At 38.2% G+C, this 19,796-nt stretch overlaps 1 protein-coding gene across 1 annotated transcript; it reads right to left on the reverse strand.

The window, feature by feature from the left end:
- Nucleotides 1-2,316: 2,316 nt before the first annotated feature.
- Nucleotides 2,317-18,182, reverse strand: hmgcll1 (3-hydroxymethyl-3-methylglutaryl-CoA lyase like 1; the record flags this gene model as incomplete). Its single annotated transcript, XM_080508103.1, has 9 exons — nt 2,317-2,421; nt 2,922-3,047; nt 12,269-12,457; nt 12,703-12,766; nt 13,656-13,804; nt 14,018-14,113; nt 15,437-15,544; nt 16,021-16,098; nt 18,087-18,182. The coding sequence occupies 9 exons, from the start codon at nt 18,180-18,182 to the stop codon at nt 2,317-2,319; spliced, it is 1,011 nt and encodes a 336-aa protein (XP_080364229.1).
- Between the last annotated feature and the right edge of the window lie 1,614 nt (nt 18,183-19,796).

Raw genomic sequence — 19,796 nt, forward strand, 5'->3', positions numbered from 1 at the left:
TAACTGAAAGTATCAAAGTGTAGTTGGAGCTTTTCTAAGAAAATTGTGGCAATAGCTCTCTCTGAACACCTCCAAGTCACATTCTAAGTGCTGATTTTGGTCGGATTTTGGCTGCTGAATGTTTCTGACTTTCTGACATGTTTGGTAACAGAGCTGCACAATGAGCAAAGGATGGAATATGGAATAGACCATTTTTCACTCAGACAAACTGATGTGTGAACTGATGTTTGCGAACATTTTGCCCTTAAATTTGACATACATTGTGAGTGAGTGAGTGAGTGAGTGAGTGAGTGTGTGAGTGTGTGAGTCAGTCAGTCAGTCAGTCAGCCAGTCAGTGAATATATGTTACAAAAAATGCTCTGTAATTTTGGGTTGTAGAGACATCGCATCACACAGTTGCTCCAGATTTCACAACTGCACATCCATAATATCAATTTCTGTTTGTACCATGTTGCAGAGGTGCTCTGTTTGACTGAGATCTAGTGGCTGAGGATATTTAAGTCCAGTGAACTAAATCTTAATGCCCAACAAACCATTTTCAGAAGATTGGAGCCTTAAAACAGGTACACAATCCTGCATAAATCAACCATTAGGGGAGGGTACACTGCAGCCTTTGTGACATGGACGGGGTCAGCAACAACACTGAGACAATTTAGGGTTTTGATTATGTTCAGTTGAAGAGTTCCAAGTGTGCCAAGAAAATTTCTCTCCCAACATTACATCACCATCAGCAACAGCCCGAATTGTTGACGCAACAGTGGACTCAAGTTGTGATATAGTTTCCACTGAAGTCTGATCCTCCCATTCAAACATTGCAGAAGAAATCAGACCAAACAGTGTAAATCAGCATTTTTTTTATCATTGTCCAAGTGTTTTGGAAATGTTCCTCATTCAAACTGATGACACTGTATTGTTCACTCAGTTGTTAAAATGTTTTGTTTTTTTGTTGAAGCATGTTTAGTTAGGAGAAAAAAAGATGCAATTTTTCAATTGAAATGACCATTGTGTGAGATTCTACTGCCATAATGACTGAATAAAATGCTATTGTCTAATCTTTTCAAAGAGCCCAGTTAAAGTGGATGTATTTTTCATATACACATCTGTATAAAGTCAGACAAAACTTTCCACTCAAAACTTGTTCGTGACTCTGCATTAATGAAATATCTTCACCAGATCACTATTTACATATGTGATGGTGAAGAACCTCAAGCGCTCAGCAATCATCACATTTTCAACACACTTATGCAAATGTAGGAGCTTTTTTCACACATCTGTTTATTGCAGTCACGTGCTTTCTTGTCCCAGTTTGCATAATGTTGGTCTGCTAATTAGTTTCATTTCGGGGCATTAAATTCAGGGTAATAGATGTGAATTAACTCGCTGGATAAAACACCAGAAGTGCCCTGACTCCTGGGTAATAAATAATGATAAACTACAAACAAAAAACACTTATGAAGCTGAAATTAAATTTTTATTCCAATGTTTTTACTTTATTCTTTATCACTGATAGCATAGTACATGTAGACAATAGGAACGCAAAAATAAACCACATTTTGCTTCAAGAAAGACGATCATCACAGACGATAGCTTATGTCATGGTAAAAGTAAATAAGTAAATCAATTTGAAAAATTAAGACATCATGGAGCACTTTTCTTTAGTGTTCTTTGGCAAATCTTATGGCAACAATGTCCTTAGACCCTGATTCAAACTGATATCGTTGTAGTGGTAGTTGGAATAGAATTTCCCCCAGGGATTAATAAAGTATTGAATTGTATTGTATTCATTAAAAAGATTTCAGTAACTCAAAAAAACAGAAATGGCTTTAAAAGTAAAGTGCTTAAGCCACAGACTGCAGCAGGAAGCTAAAGACAAATTCTTATTATATATAAGGCCACTGAGCTAAAGTGAGTAACATGAAATAGGTTTACTTGCCAAAGCAGAATAAATAAGGCTAAAACAAACTGGGCATGCATCCATAACTCACAAAATAAGAATTTTGAGCTTCTATCATAAATTAAGATTTATTTTAGTGTTTCCAAGTGCCTTCTTACATTCCAATTGTCCATGACTTTATAATAGAGTGAAGTAAACTCATTACAATAGTCTAAATAAACTGTACATAGAAACATGAAAATAAAATGTGGAACTGCAAAGAACAAATGAAAACAGATAAAACTTTTTCATGCCAGACACACAAAACAACATATTTCAGATTGAAATGCTTAGGCAATAAATGTAAAGGCATCAACAGCAGGAGGAAGCACTTTAAAAAGGACAGAGCCACATAAATAAATATATTTCTTGAAGGAGACCCATCACAGTGACCCGCCTCTTGCCTGAGCAACCTTGGAGTTTGTCTTGCGGCACAAAACCTCACAGATGAAGTAACCAGCCTCTATAACTTTGGCCAAGTTCACACCCTGGAAGAAATAGTCAAAATTATTCTTTATTTACAAGGCGATTTTTTTCTTTTTAACTGTAATTCAATTCAATTGAATACATTTTTTGCACATATAGTCATTAATGCAATGCTATCTCATTCCACTCTACAGTCAATGGCTTATTAGAAGAAAGTGAAATTTCACAAAAACTTGCTTTGGTTTATGTGAGATAAACAGAGGATCATCAAGATCTTTGAAACGGGTGACAGAACTCTAAATTGCAGTGAAAATAATTCACCACCAGGGGTAGAAATTGTTAAATAAATTGTTCTTGAGACCATGTGTGTAATAACATGCCCTTGCACAAGTTGTGTAAAAGTTGTGACATAGAATAAACATTTACAAAGGAGAGTATGTCTGCACGACGAGTTTATGTAACTGAGAGCTGAAAGACTGTATAATGAAGTTTTTTTTAACAGGGGTATCACTGACAGAAAACACAGCAGGCCTGTCAAAGGGCACTGTGAAGACAAACTTACTGTTTCAATGCCCATGCCATGAAGCATATAAAGAACATCCTCTGTTGAAACGTTGCCAGATGAACCCTGCGCGTAGGGGCAACCTCCCAGGCCTGCCACTGCAGAATCCACCACACAGACCCCCATCTGCAGGGACATACAAGACATACATTCAGCATCTCTGCGCAGGTAAAAACCCCGAAACAAAGATCCTTGTTCTGTGGGATTGTTTGAACTGGTGCAGCACACCTTGCCAGGCCTGTGGTCGTGTTTTACAGCTGTTTCAGAGAACTGTGGGCTTCAGTCCTGAAGATGAGTGGGCACAGAATGTCCCACAGCACGGCTTAGTCATCCCCTTTGTCAGCTTAAACCACCAGCACCACATAATTATAGCCTTGCTCATATGAGAGGAACATTATAAATGCTGAACAGAACATTTCATGTGTTTCTGATTCTCATGGTTACTCATGTTTTTACAACACGATTCTGCTCCCCAACAGGGGGATTCACTTTCATGCCATATTGAAAGGACACTTTTTCCCTGACTTGAATGGACACTGTCTTCTCTCATCACACTAAGCAACTGTAACATTGCTACGCAAATATTCAGTTGTTAGCTGTGAAAACAGAAAAATACATTTGTAATGGATATTTTACCTTGGTTTTTAAATGTTTCCCCATGTCTCAATTTCAGGCTTGTTTACGTTGACACACGTTTGGCTGAGAGTCTGAGTGCTTATAATCACTGTCAGTGTCAGCCAGACACCAAAATGGAATGAAAAAGCAAGTGTCTGCCCTCAATATGCAAATGAACAGTTCCTTTTCAGTATTTTTACAGTTGATTGATCGAACAATCAAACATCTATTATTTCCCTTTGTTTTGATGTTGACTGTGTAAAGCAGAATGCCTCGACAAATAACACAATCTGCTGCCAGAGATAACCATCATTATATCCCTTTCTTTCACACTAAAATGAAGTCAGACATCAGAGTTATTATGGACTGAAGCCTCGGGATGTTTTCGACATATCCCTGGGACTGTCATGAGAATGTTAAAGATGTTTTCCAGCTTCCATGGCAGACCCAGATGACACAGGACGGTGGAGTGAGATGAAATTAACAAGCTGCTGCTCTCAGTGGCATCAGGTCATGAGGTGCTCCCACCCCACGGAGCACAGCCCAGCTAAATAAATTAATCTTGGTGGCTTTTCTGGAACAATGTTGCTAATTGGTCGCTTTTCCTCCAGACAAGAACCTATTTCTTTCGGAGGGCTGTCTGAGCCAGCCGTAATTGCTGTTTGTGTTGGCAAGGGAAAAGGAGGAGGTGGGTAGAAGGAGGAGGAGATCTACTCCAGTGTGTGCAGTGCACGAGATTTCCAGACCTTGGTTAAAGCCCGAGCAGGATATTGTACTGGGCAGAATTTTTTTGTTGTATAAACACAGAGTTGTAATCTGCCATGCCAATCCTCTCACTTTCAGCAGCAACCTTCCGTAAAGCCACAGGTCTTCAGCATACTGTTTCCGAGGAGAACAAAATAAACCCTTTAGCAGCATGCCCCGCACCTCTGGTCACTAATCACGCAGGAATTGGTGGTCAGCAGCTCGAGCTTGCCAATGCTCACTTACGTTCACACTCCTAAGAAACCAGATGTGTGCTCAGTGTTAAAAAGCCAGATTCAGTGAGCTGCGGCTGTATAAAAACAATGCATTCTTGGATAAAGATACAGTGCATTTTTTTAAGCTTGCATGATTCGGGATAAGCTTGTTGACGTTCTACTCTCTGAGTGGACGAAGCTGAAGATGGACATGTTCCCATTTCGGTTTTATAACTGCGTCAGAGACAGAAGGGGAGAGTGTGTATTCAGGGGAGGATATGAAGCAGCAATGCTTCACCCACTACTATATAAACCAGGGGGCTGAAACAAACTGTCACAGATCCGTTGCTGACACATATATCACCACTTTCCAGGAATGCTTGAATAAGCCTGCAAAGCCCCAGACATAGCAAGGCAGCAAGGATGCATATTGCACGTGAAAATAAAAATAAATGATTAGAATATATTGTGATTTCTTTCAGCATAACATCAACATCATTCCTCTTCCATTCATCTACCTGGGATCATGGAAGGTTATGAATGTGGAAACTCCATCATGTCAAAAAAAAAATATAACTTAATAATAAATGACTTAGATTTCTTTCTTATTTTTGTTTTTTTTACCCGTAACATGTTTTATGACAGTCCAGTATTTTATATTAGATATCCAATATGTGTCATCACTCCAAATGTCATGTGGATAAAAACTGAATTACAGTACAACAAAGGTACCAAATGCCTATATACTGTATATAGCATGATGATTGTCTTCTGATCGTCTTTCTTTCAGCTGCCCCACAAGCTTCGCGAGTTTGACTTGGCACAAGTTGAACACCGGATGTCCTTCCTGGCAGAACCCTCAGTTGGTTTTCGTGGGCAGTGCGATTCAAACCTTGAACTTCCAATTACAAGTATGTTGCTCTAAACTTTAGGCCACCACCATCCCTCAAAATACACTTCTTAAGATAAATACACTAAGAATAGCTGATATCTATATAAACCGTGTCAGTAGACTACCAAAGTTTAATTCACAAGAAAATAACCTAAAATAAAGACATTTCAAAAATCTATCTTAGCTTTCTGCAATATATACGACGGATCATATACTCTATATACCATGGCTGGGCAACATCGATCGCGGTTAGTAATTCATTGAAAACAACCACATATCACAATTTATGTTTATGTTTATTTAGTAAATGCCTACAGTATTTACAAAGTAGTCCCAGTTAATGTCTGCTTCAAATATAACTAATATCTAACTACTCATTCCAGGGGCATCAGGTGGCCCATGGCCGCCAGTTTCTCCCATGTGTTTTAGTACAATTCTTTCTATGTTCTCTCTATTTTTTTATCCCTCCCACAGTCCCACCCCACATAAATAGTAGAGATTATTTGAGCGGTCTCATGTAACTGGGCAGCTCGAATCCGTTGTGGTGTGAACAAGGAATGAATTTGCAGTTCCATCGATAGACCTCTCTCACATGATTTTCCCCTACCTCATCATCACCTGAGTATTTTGTTAATGATTTCAATGAAGATGTCATTGTCAAGCTACAGAATGAACTGATTACAAAAATGATAATGAACTGATTATGTACAATAACATGACTGCATCCAAACATTGTCACTCATTTCTACTCTACATCTGCCACTGGGGCCAACATGAATGTATCCTGATGCTATGAACATGTTTGGATGTTGCACAGTGCCTCATGGGCCGAGACAAAGTTAAAAACTAGATGAATATCATCGTTACAAGAAAGCCAAAGTGTGAGTTCAAAGTAATATTGTATTCTCCAGCTGCAGCAAGTACACAATGCACCAAAAATGCAGGTCAGGATAAATGATTTTCCGTGCCAAGTCTGTGAAATTTAAGTACATACATTGTCATTGTGTGACCTGCCAGAGTAGGTTTGTAACAAAGCCCCCCCAGAACTCCTGGAAAAGGAAAAAAAAGAGCAAAGGTACAAAGACTCAGGAATGTCTTTATCAGGAACAAAAGAAGTGACTCAGGGCTGACAGCACTGGGGGAATTCATTTCTCTCTCAGTTGGTGGTGTGGAGTTCTGGCACACAGTAATGAAAAACTATGATAAAATCTTTCATTTCCTTCTTGTTTATAGGTGAGCAAATGGTAAGCTAAATATCTGGCTGCAAATATTTTCTGCGCCTACAGGGCAGCTGTGATGAATCATTCTAAAAAAATGATCCACCAATCTTTTTTTTTCTTCTTTGCACTCCATCAACCAAAATTAAAGCTAAGGTTTCACATAGTTCAAATGAAATGAAGGTGAATACAGACATCAACTCCAAATTTTAGTTTGGCTGTGTTTTTACATATTTTTACATTAATCTGATACTGATGCTCAAACTCTTTTATTTATTTATTTATTTATTTGAAAAAACATTCTAAATGATGCATAGGTGTGTAATAATTTTGTAGTGTTTGAATTGAGTGTACTCAATTACAAAGCAAAACACTGCTTTAGCAGTACTTAAATAAATGTGTCAAGAAAAACTGCTTTCAGTGTTTTATTATCATTAGATATGTCATTACATTGTTGCCTGTAAAAGCGCGTCTCAGACCACCAATAAATTGTACAATAATGTTGCAATTTCTGTGTGAAAATAAATACAGATATAAATTCTGAATTTTGTTTGTTAAAAAATACTGTATTGGCAAGAAAAATGCTGATGAAAGATTTGAATATATACTTTATAATGCTGTGAATTGAATTGACTGAAATTACATAATTATACAACACTCATAAAAGTCCAAGTACCAAAATGTACTACTCAATAATCTTTTTACAAAGTAAATTTATGTTATCGGCTGTATATAATTTCTACTGTGGTTTTAGTACAGCAGGATGAATATACAGCAAACAGAACTAGAGGTAAAGAGAATTACTATATTTATTGTACGTCACTTTGAAAATATATGTATCATGGTGGGGTCTTTGGAGGGATCATAACTCTTGGCAATTAAATGTTTCCTCTACTTTGTTTTTGCTTAGTGATAGATTACGAGAGCACAGTAAATGAATACGATCACTGCTGCAATTACACAGTAAGTTATGCAAACTTAAAGTTACAGAGTGAAGCTATATTCTGCACAATTGTTATTTATGATCCCATAAAAAAACAGTGCAACTAAAGTTTGTGGAGCAGGCTCTGCAGCTGCAGCGCCATTCATCATGTGCTCAGCATCCAGCAAATGAAAGGATCATTTTCCACCAGCCTTTAAGCACAGCATTGTCAGGGAGTTCAAGCGACAGACGAGTTAGGAGCCCCCCGGGGCCCTTCTATCCACCTTGCTCTCAGTTGCTTTGTCCAATAGACATTGAATAGGTGAGCCTTTGTGCTGACCCCCTCACATCTGCTGACCCACCCAGCCCCCAATGAGCTTCCTCTGCTGCAGTGACAATGTGCTCTGGAGAATTGATACAGCCATATCCACATTACCTCTGAGCTGAGCCTGGATATACTGTAATTCAGGTTTACGCTCACTACCAACAGAGTGGTGAGAAACACTCACTGACGGCTGGTTCACACAAGTTTACACCACAGTTATTATTTCTGTTGAATAAATTGATTTATGTCCTTACTATGCACTGTGACGAGTCCATTACAAATATATTGTGTTCATTAAGATTCTGCGCCCCCCCCCACAGCAGGCAGTTTGTGAATCATCTTGCTTTGTGTGGAGGCTTGGATCATGTTTCTTAATGCCCCTCTTCCTTGCTGACTGACGGCTCCTGCTTTTCTGTGTGTCCCATTGTAACGTACGCATAACGGGTTACATTCATAATGTCATAAACCGCTCCATTGTCATTAAGGCTCAGTGGCGGTTTGAGGTCTACAGTGAGTTTCATAAACGCTTGGACAACAATAGACTGCTTCTCTTCTTCCAAAGTGGCAATACTTGTTTGAAGCAAGGTGAATCATCTAACCCATTTTTCTGAGATTAGCTAACAATTAGTGATTAGCTTTATTGTGCCTATAATACTTGGTTTGACATCGAACCAAAACGTCAAAAGATAAAAGCCACGCTAATAGAAATATCTATGACAATTTATAAATATTTAATCACCTACAGACAATATGAAAAACCTTCACACTGCTTTCATCTTCTCTTCACAGTTTATATTAGATTCCGTGCTCATTTTACCACTGAAAGTACCACTGTATTTTACCCAACATAAAGACAATATCAAAACATGTTTTAGACTGTTTTGATGATCTTGTAAATTGCTGTACATACACAAATGTGCACAGCACAACACCTTAACTGAGTTGAGGTGCACTGACACTGCTTGAGATGTTTGTACTACTCAGAGTTCATATTTTGCCTCAAACTTTCTCACACAATTGACAATATTTACATTTTTAATGAAGTTGTTTTTACTGACAGAAAGGTTCTTTGAGGGCGACATGTCTATATATACCCTCAGCAAAATAACTGAGTTGTACAACTTTGAGCTGCTTGAAAAGAGGTTTGACTCTTTTTCAGCTCAGTCTCTGTGGAGAAGCTTCGTCAAGTTGGATGGTTTCTTCCAGATCTGGCACATGGTATTACAAAAGTTCAATTTAGTTTGCATCAGACCAGAAATTCATGTTTTTAAATATATAAGAGTCCTTCAGGCGCTATTGTGCAATCTCCAAGCAGGCTACCTGCCATTTTATCCAGGACTGGTTTCCCTGCAGTCCACCATATATGATTTATGGTTTGCAGCATGGACAATTCATCTTCTAAAGATTCTCCAGTCTCCACGAAGATATGACAGGGGTCAGTCAGAGAGACCCTCTGGGGTCCTGCTCATCTCGCTGGCTGTAGCCTGTTTTCTCTGATTACTTGTCTTAGCTGAATGGCCTTGTCTTAAAAGACTCTTGACGGTTCCAGACTTCTTCTATTTATAAATGGTGATGGTCATTGTGCTTTGCGGGACCTTGAAAGCTCTAGACATATTTCAGTACCTTCTCCATATCGATGCCTGCAGTCTCGAGCCTGGAGTTTGCGCGAATACACACTCTCAACTGTGGGACCTTATATAAGCAGGTTTCAGCAAATTCAAACCATATTCAAGCAATTTTGTTGACCACATGTGCACAAACATCTCAGGAGCATCTCAGCTAAGGTTTGAGTGTAACATGGAGGATGGCGGATGTACACACCTCTGTAAAAATTAAATGCTACCTTTTGTTTTTTAAATTATTTTAATCTTTTGTCATTGTGTGCTATTATGTGAAGGTTATTATTATTATTATTATTATTATTATTATTATTATTATTATTATTTATTTTTTTGTAAGAAATGCCCAATTGATCGCAGAATAAGCTTGTGATCTAATATAAGTGGAGAAGGTGAAAGAGGTTTGCAGACACTCCAGCTCAACAGTATTTTGTTTCTTTGGTCATTGTAAAAAAAAAATTAAGATAAACTGCTGTCTTTGAGGAAGTTGTGATCTGCCTAAACCTAAGAAAGAGGGACTGAGATCAGCTTAACATATGACTTCTCCCCATAGGGGTAATGATTTAAAATCCCTAAAAACAAGCCTCATGATGTCTACAATGTTGGCAGTAACTTCAGAAAGTTAAAAGATATCCTGGAACAAGACTCACCACCTCAACGTTGCTTTCACATCTGGTTGCTCCTCTTCATGTCATCATGAATAAGTACACTGATTTATGCAAAGCCTGGGCATTTATCCATAATCGGCCTGTGGCTCTCCGCAAGACTATTCATACTCATCACAAAAAGATGAGTACACGCGAAAGGCAAAGGTGCCCCACGTCCTTGCCAAGCCTCAGGGAAACCAGAGGAGTAAAGATGTCAAACAGATTAACATGCCAGGATATGAGGATCAAGAGGATGATGTATTGCTATCTTGTTCTTGTTTAATGGAGAATCTACTATATACTTCCAACTGAGGTAAATAAGCTTCCTTCTCTGACCACACTAGCATCTATAAGTTGCCTTGACTCTTTTATGAGAGAAAAAGCAGATCCTCTCACATGATGCACCTCCCATAAAGGTCAGATGTTTTCATCTCGACGTCCAATCTTTCTGTCTGTTCGTGGACATAATAAGAGATACGTAATGTGAATGATTCATTCTGTTTTTCAGAGATGTCTCCTTGATCCTTGCAGCTCTGTCCTTGTTTTCAAAAGCTCACCGGTCCGTCCATTTCTGGGGTACCTTGGAGCTTTTCTCCTTCATTAGCAGTGCAGGCTTGCCAGAAAGTGCAACACTTGTAAACCACATTTCCTTCCAAAGCAGCTGGATGGAGTACAAGTGAACTCAGGCAAGTGAACTCAGGGTGAGACTGTGTGGTTTTTGTGTGTTCCTAATTTTTTAAACGTTCTCAATATTTTCCCCTCTCTTGCACCATTTGTGTCCAGTGCGGGTTTTAGATTACATGGTGTTGGCATAAAATGACTTGACACTGAAGTCTTCAGGACAGAGGAAAATTATTAATTATTAAAAAAAAAAAAAAAAAAAAAAAAATCAGCAAAATCTTCCTTGACGGCATCCCAAGAATAAGATGTGCATGCCAGGAATTTTGTACTTTTTCTCTGATTACCTGAAAACATCCACAAGGTGTCTATAAGACAGATGCGCCTCCTTCTCAAGGTACAAAAAAAACCCGAACAAGGAATGGAGAAAAATGACTCTTGTTAAGATTTAATGCTCCATCTGTTTATTTATTCTCTTTGCTTGGCTTTTCTAAAAACAAGGCAATTGGCAACACATTGACTACATCCAAACATCCATCCATTTCCTGAGGCGGTTTAATCCAAGGCTGAAGTCTGTCTGAGAAAAGAGATTGCTTGGGGAAAAGTATTCCCAATAGGGGTTGTCAGGCCTTCAGAAGTTAGCAGTGAAGCAGATTATTACTTTCACACCTTTTACCAACTTGACACCAACAGTTGATCGTACAAGCGTCAGTCTTTTTTTTGTGAGAAGAAGCTGAGTACCTCAGGAGAACCCATGTGGACACATATGGAGAACATCAAAGCTAAAGGTCTTGAGGTCAGATTGTTAATAACCAATCCAATGATTTCTGAACTCTTTTTACATTTTTCTGTACATTTGAACCTTACACTGAGTGCAATAATGTCTAAATCTGTGGTCACCTAATCACAGATGCATAGCCCAATGCATCCTAAAAGTGCTCACAAGCACAGCTGTGATGATACAGAGAATGAATGTTTAAACAAGTTGTTGTAGTATGAAACGTTTATTTTCAGTAGACAGCTTGCATAAAGCCTGATATCCAAATCTAAATCCTGCTGTCACATGCTTATCATCTTTTTGATATACACCTGGCTTTCTCATCTCCTTTTCATGTGATGTGCTTCATCATTTCATTAGTTCCCGAGCACATATAAAAGCTCTCCTGTCAGAGTGTTTAGTGTCCAGTATAACCATTGTTCCTCCCTTCCTGTCTGACTGTGTGTGTCAGCCAGCACTGACTTGAGTTATTGTGCATCTTTATTCACTCCCTCGTATCTGTTTGTCTGGATTAAAGTTTACATGTTGCAAACCCTATTTTAGATATACAGTCCACTAAACTAAACGTTCTTTTGAGCGACACTACAGATGATTTTGAGCCTTAACTGAATGCACATATTTCATCTAATAGGAGCAATAACTATAATAACAATAATATTGTGACATATACAATGTGCTAGATTATTACCATTAGTTAACAAATAACCATGAATAACAGTATTAGGAGATCACTTTTCAGTTCTGATGTTTCTTACCTCAAGTGCAGTGAGGATGTTAGGTAGTGCTTGTCCATACGTGTCATGGCAGTGGATTGCTAGAGCGCTGATGGGCACGTCCAACATTACCCGTTGCAGCATCTCAAACATTGAACCCGGATTACCAACGCCAATAGTGTCCCCCAAAGAAATTTCATAACAGCCCATCTCATACAATCTCTTCGCTACCTGTAAAACAGTGGAACAAGGCAGACATTCTCTCATAATTACAAATAAATAAATAAAACAAGAAGAAATTTATCTGTGACACTTATCAATGATGCACTTTGCAATTTAATCAAATAATTGAGACCCATCAAGATTTAAAATGTATTTCATCATATAATACACACTGGTGGGCTATATATTAGTTTACTGATAAAAAAATAAATAAAAAAAAACATATATTATGTGAATTTAACTGAGGTTCTTACCTCAGCAACTTTGGCAGGTTCAATGTGTCCTTCATGGGGGCATCCAAGAGCACAAGAAACATACCTGAAAGAAGATGTTATTGGGTTTTTCTTTCTTTCAACTCCTGAAGCAGAGGATTATTCTGTGAAGGGAGCAGCAAATCCTGGTAACTTAGAGCTTCCAGATTCTGCAACTTCCGTCAGGTTTCAGTATTGACAGGTTTATTGTCCTGTGCTTGTTAAATACGGACCCATGATGAAGTGTTTTTGTTCCAGGTTTAATGACCAATATCCAATATCCATAAACACATAGTTGTTTCTATCCGACATTAGCTCTCTCCTGTGGTGAGATGAACATAAAATTATGGAAATACGTGTTGTGACAGCAAGATGACAGATGTCACGCAATGCAATGCTGTTTTTTTTAGTGGAATTAAACAAATGTCCATCATGATGTCATCCGTCATGACATTATATTTGTTTTTATGTCTATCATCTAAACTCAAACAAGAGTGGGATTTTTAAGAAGCCTGAACTCTTTATTACTGAACAACAGCATATACAAAGTACAAAGGTTTCCACAGATGTGCTGTTCTGGCTGTTTTTTGTTTTTTTTGGCACTTTATATAATATAAGAACCATGCATTGAAAGTCGCAGTGGCTTACTTTTGTGTGTATGATAAAAGGCCAGCTATATTCAGTAACTTACTCTATTTGGTTTGTGTTAATGCCCATGTGGACTTGTGGTTCACTCATGCATAGATATAACCTGGTGAACATCTGGAACTTTTCTATGGAGGTATCATTATCAAATTGTGTGTGTTTTTTTTTCTCCTATATGCCAGTATGTTCAACTGTTTCCCATTGCGTGTAAAAATAAAAGTGATAATTAGCGTAAAATGAGAAAGTGTGTAAAACATTTCATATGTGTTTTCTGTCATTGCAAGTGACAATTTATGATCCAGCATACTAACCCTCGCACTGGAATTTGTCGCTCTTTTGCAGTGTTAATGACTTCCTCAAACTTCAGCATACTTTCATCAATGGAACAGTTAATGTTTTTTTTACTGAAGGTTTCAGATGCTGACCCAAACACCGCCACTTCAGTAGCACCAGCGGCAACCTGGGAGAAAAAAAAGAAAAGCAAAAGTAGAGAAAATGAACTGTTTTGAACACACTGCCGGAGTGATACTTACGTAAGCGTAAGAATTATTTGAGTCAACGAGTGCAATGCCAATAATTAACTCAAACTGACATGCATGAGCAAATGTGATGAATTACATAAACTACAGCATATAACACAAATCATTAACCTGAAATGTAAATGAATGCTTACAGCATCCTGAAAGCCCTGCATGTTAGGTGTCAAAACAGGGTACCGAACATGGGGCACTCTCCTGATTCCTCTGAGCACGTCGCTGTGGTCTGCCATCTGAAAGGTGGAAAAACACATGATGTAAAATATATATTTTTTAAAAACATGTTCCTGAAAATACATCATCCTGCACAAATGTTTTCATATGGCTGCCGTACACAATCTTCAAAAGACTGAATTATTTTCATGTCATAAAAAGCAGAGGTTTAAAGTACAAATACTTTGTTCGTGTCCTTAAGTAGATCTTTCAGGTTTCTTTACTTTATGTTATTTGGAGCAACTTCTTACTTTTACTTCCTACTTTTGAACATAACCATATCTATTTTCTACTTTTCATTTTCTAAATTCTGGTTGCATGTTTGACAGGCCAGGGAGGGAAACTGTGAAACATTTTAAACAGAGGAACACATTGACAGCCATAAACAAACTTTCTGTGTTTCACTATAAAAGTCATTAATTCATGCTGGGTATGTTACAATCTCAAGACTTTCATTTTGCTCTGAAGGTATTGTAAGTTAGTACATTTTACAACACAAATTATAGCTATTGACATGTTATTGTTGTCGGGTCCTCTCTGTCTGCTCCTGTGTGTCTCACCTCGTATTTCCAGTCAACCAATGGCCTTCTCCCTCTGTGTACTCCTATTGTTGTGTTCCACCTGTGTCCACCCCTTACTTGTGTATTTAAACTGCTCTCCTTAAGTTGTCTTTGTCGGTTCGTCTCGTCAACATGTCTTGCCTCTTGTCATCATGTGATATCGCTCCTGTGTTGCTGCATTTTCCTTGTGTTTCCTGGATTTTGTTGCAATAAACCTGGTTTTTATGGAACTTCCTGAGTCTGCGTTTGGGTCCTCCTTGCAGTTCTAACATTATAGTTTCCTTTCAAGTTTTGATATTATTTTGTCTTAAAAGCATAAAAATTGAGTTTATTGTCATCAACAATCCAGAAAAGTTGCCTCATTTTTTTCATATCAGAAAAAAAGGATGTTTATGATGTCTGAAAAGACGAGAAGAATGCATCTTTACAATCTTGCCACTTGTTTTTTCTTTGTTTACTCTGTTTCTCTACATTAGTGCTTTTACTAAACTTTACTAAAGCAATTGAGTTGACACAGTTCTTCTATTTTGAGTCAATTCTTCCTCCTGTATAGTTCTCGTGAAGTAAAACATGTTTGTGCATTTGCCACCACTTGTAAAAAGAAGTACAATTTATGAGAAATTGACTTTGTAAGGTATGAAACTTTATGACCAAAAGCCATGTGCGGATCCTACAAAGATGACAAAAGGGAAGAATATTCTTCCGTACTCCGCGCTCGAGCAAGAAAGGGTGGCTCATAAATCACTCACCAGTCTTTTGCTGTGCACAGAGAAGAGTTATTACCTGCGGTACCCACTTTGAAGAAACAAAGCTGGTGGCCTCGATCACAGACAGGCCTGTTTCTGAGAGCATGTCAATCAGCTGGATCTTCACCCCTGTCGGAACAATTTCCTGGGGAACAATGACACTGAAACAGCTCTTTCTGGGTTTGATTCCACTCGAGATAGGAGGTGCAACAAAGAGATATAAGTCTTTTTCCTCCCTTTGCACTTCATATTTGACGTGCCCCGTCTTGCCTTTGCTTAATATTTTGAGAGCCTTCTTAACATGTCGTGGTATTAAAATCATTCTTACATCCAAGGCAATCTGTAAAACTACTGGTGTGCAATAAGGTAATAATAAAGCTGTGACATGCTCAGCAGAGTAAACTCAGTCAGAAGCCGTGTCATCTTTCCTATTCAATTTCAAAGAAAATGTAAAACATATGCCTCAGGCAATTATGGCACACAACAAGCTATGTGTATTGGATTCCATGTATGAAACATATATGGATAAACTGGGATTTTCCAGGGATGGTCAATCATAGTCATAAAATCAGAAAGCCTATACATATTAATAAGAAATACGAATGAAATGACTGTGTTTACCTTTTCATTTTGAAGTCCATCTCTTGGCCCGACTTCAACAATTTTAACAAACTCTGGAAACTTGCGCCGAGTAATGGTCTGGGGCAAAAAAACAAACAAACAAATAAATAATTGGACAAATCTGATTAGACAAGACACTGAATGCTAAAATTCCAACCCCCTTATTTGGGTATCACATGCCTCCTGGACATGTTATTTTCTAATGTGAATAACTCTACCTTAAAGCCACATGAAACCAGAGAACCTAACCATAAGCCTGTCATGCCATTAGCAAGCAAACTCAGGGGATGTGACATAGAGCAAAAACCTGGGAAAGGGGGTTAGGGTAACTCCACACAAACCACAGGGGATGTTCTGAGGATGGAGGATCCCCCCCCCCAAAAAAAACCCTCATAATTTTAAAGAACAGACCCTTGTTGAACCAAAATGCAAAACCTCAGGGGAGATTAAAGATTACAGAATTTATGCAGGTAACTTGTCAAACTGAGTGACAGAGATATTTATAAAAGACCACCCAGCTGACTTGCTAATCTAATTTGTCCAAGACGGAGTATAAATATATTCAGAATCATTATGCTTTCACTCAAGATGGCAAATGTGCTGTTTTTCTCTAGTATGGAGATAATTATCATTTTGATTGATACAAGCAAATGTACTTTTCATTTTGGAGTGTTTTTTTTTTTGTTTGTTTGACACTGTTGCAACTTTTATGCTAATTGTATGCTTTGTTTTTCATGCAATTGAAATTAAAATCATCTCCATTAAAGCATATTCAAAAGCTAATTTGATCAAATACATCAAATACAATAATTTGTATTCCACATGAAGTTCACTGAGACTGAAACTCTCAAATAACTTTGAAGTCACAAATATCACACTGGAATTTGTCCAGACTCAAACAGATATTGTCAATGGCTCCAATGTCAATGGACAGACAACGTGTCATGCAATTTTCATTCATGTTTGACTGAGCACTTAAACTACATGGATTTATATAAAAAATATGGCAACTAACTTCAAGGAAAACCAACTAAATTGTTTTTATTTTTATCGAGATGATTTACTGTTGCTGATTTTGAACTTGATTTGGAGTAATTTCAACTGATATCAAGTTCAAATGTGCTTAAATTTACATCAAACTAACATTATCTGGAAAACAGAAAATATATTTACTGGCTGAGTAGCCAAGTCTGTCATGTTTTGCTTGCTAGTGATGGGCAGATCAATACCAGAATATGGATACGTAAGATAATACATATGTCTATTTTGGGATTGATTCTGGAGTAACAATATCAATATTTACATTGGAGTTACCATCTTGAGCCAAACATGCTTTAAAGTTACACATTATACCAATAATTAAATTTTTCATGGTGAATGGTGTAATTACTACTTTCTCCACATGTGACATGTTTAAAACAAAGATTTGGTGGCTATCTTTCGGCTAAAATATGATAGAAAAAACCTCCTTTATCTGACCACATGAATCCAGGTTCGTGCTCAAAGTATCTGTGTAGAATTGAATTGGCAATACCAGTTAGGGTTTTACTTCACATCGGATCAGAAACAAGATTCGTGGCATCACACATCACTAGTAGATGCTACACTCACACCTGACACAGACTGTTTTGAGCTGTTTGTTTGTTTTATTCTTTCAGCTTGGCTGTAAGATTTTAACATAACTTTTGGTTCTAAAAAAATATCAGTTTTATCCTATCATGTGATCAGAATTTCTTTTCAAATGGATGGAGGAAGACAGCATGCTGGAAAAATAGTTAGATAGATAGATAGATAGATAGATAGATAGATAGATAGATAGATAGATATATAGATAGATAGATAGATAGATAGATAGATAGATAGATAGATAGATAGATAGATAGATAGATAGATAGATAGATAGATAGATAGATAGATAGATAGATAGATAGATAGATAGATAGATAGATAGATGAGCATTACATAAGCTGGAGCAGCACTGTCACCAGTGGCTGGCTGCTCTGTTATGAGGGAGTCATGTGTCTGAGCATGTGCAGCAGCTTAGAAACAAGGAAAACAACGCCCACCTTCTCCTCCTGCAGCCAGCGTCTCAGCCATGGATAGTCCTCAATGAGTTGCTCATAGCTCAGGCAGTGCTTCACTGTGGAGGGTAAGTTACCCATCCGAATGGCTGCTCCTCCAGCCCGCCGCGCCGCTCTGCTCCCCGAGGATGAGCTGCACAGTTCGCCACAAATACCACAGCTGAAGAATTCGTCAGATCAGCACACTGATGCAGGCCTGAGAGATGGAGGGTCCCGGCTGCATTACGAGATTAAATTAGAGGACCGCTATGAATGACGGAGGATGATTCAGCAGTTGCCATAGTAACCCCATCTCTCGCAGGGAGGGGCATCATCACTGGGAGCCAGAGAGAGAGGGGGGGGGGGGGGGGGGTGAAGATGTAATGTTGAAATTTGTGGAAGAATTTGGAAGAAATATAACAATTCCTCTAAATTTCAAGTTAATTCAGGTGCACATTCATACAACACAAAAAAAAATAATAATAAGGGTTTAAACATCTGCAGCTGACATCCAAAAATGTAGGTTTCATCTACTGAGCGTTTTCTTAATTCAAAAAACAGTATTCACTCAAATGTCTCGCAGCTGACAGATTTGCACGTCTTGGTTCAGCAAAATCAGATGCATATTCACCTCCCCTGTCCTGTTCAGAGCGGCGCGCTTCGGGGAAACAGCGTGCTTTGATTGATCTCCTGTGACCTAAACCGCTGAGGGTTTTCCATTGCCAGACGTGCCACTGCTGCCAATGTCAACTGCGTGGTGTAATAAAATCCCTTGTTAAGCCAGAGCAACATTTACCAGAGAGAGAGAGAGAGCGAGAGAGAGAGAGAGAGAGCCATTCTGAACCCAGATGTTAACAATAGAGGGGCTTAATGAAGCCCTACCATTCAACCATCTCACCACACTAAACTGCACTGTGATGAGAGACCTCCACCTCTCTCTCAGGGGAGGAGAGGGGGAGCGACTCATATGATCAACCTTGAAAAAAGCCTTTTTTGTAGCAGACTTCAAGGTTGATGTCTATCAGTTGCCACCCCCTAAATTTCGAAATCCCATCCGGTGCAAGGCCGCTAATCACTTATTCATGTTCCTCGTGGGGATGGAGAAGCAAAGTGCAGCTTTGAGACACATTTGAAGCAAGGGAGTTTTAAATATTGACAATTTAGCACAGTTTGATTTACATTTGACATGAACTTTCAACTGCTGATATTTTTTTCTTAAAAATTGTTATCTTTTGGACTTGTCTTATTTTTCTCTGAGTATCAGACAAAAGCTGAAGCTCATTTTAATAGATATAGAATCACGAGCCATATTTGATGAATTATGTTTAGGAATTATGTCCCTGTTACCATTAAAGAAGTTATTGATTATACCTTCTGTCTGTTTTCAGTGAAATAATTTGAGTCCTGGAGAAGTTTTTCTTTTTACTCAGTGATAACTGCATCAATCACTTAAACCTAACTGGCCTTTTAACATTTTTGCTTTCAAGAAAACTTTGCAGGTCTGGTTCATCTTGACAAAAACCAGCTGTAGAGGGTCTCTTTAAAGAGCTGGCCTTCAGGGCTTTTCCTGCTTAAAGGAATCAATGTGATGCAGGTGAGCAGAAACTTTCAAGTTGAGGATGGTATGTAAGAAGAGGAAGATTTTGCAATATGATCAGAAAACAGCGCAGTATTTATAGGCCTTGAGGACTTTATAAATGGTGTTGCTCCAAGCAA

Source organism: Blennius ocellaris (genome assembly GCF_963422515.1).
Source record: "Blennius ocellaris genome assembly, chromosome: 13".
NCBI classification, from domain to species: domain Eukaryota; kingdom Metazoa; phylum Chordata; class Actinopteri; order Blenniiformes; family Blenniidae; genus Blennius; species Blennius ocellaris.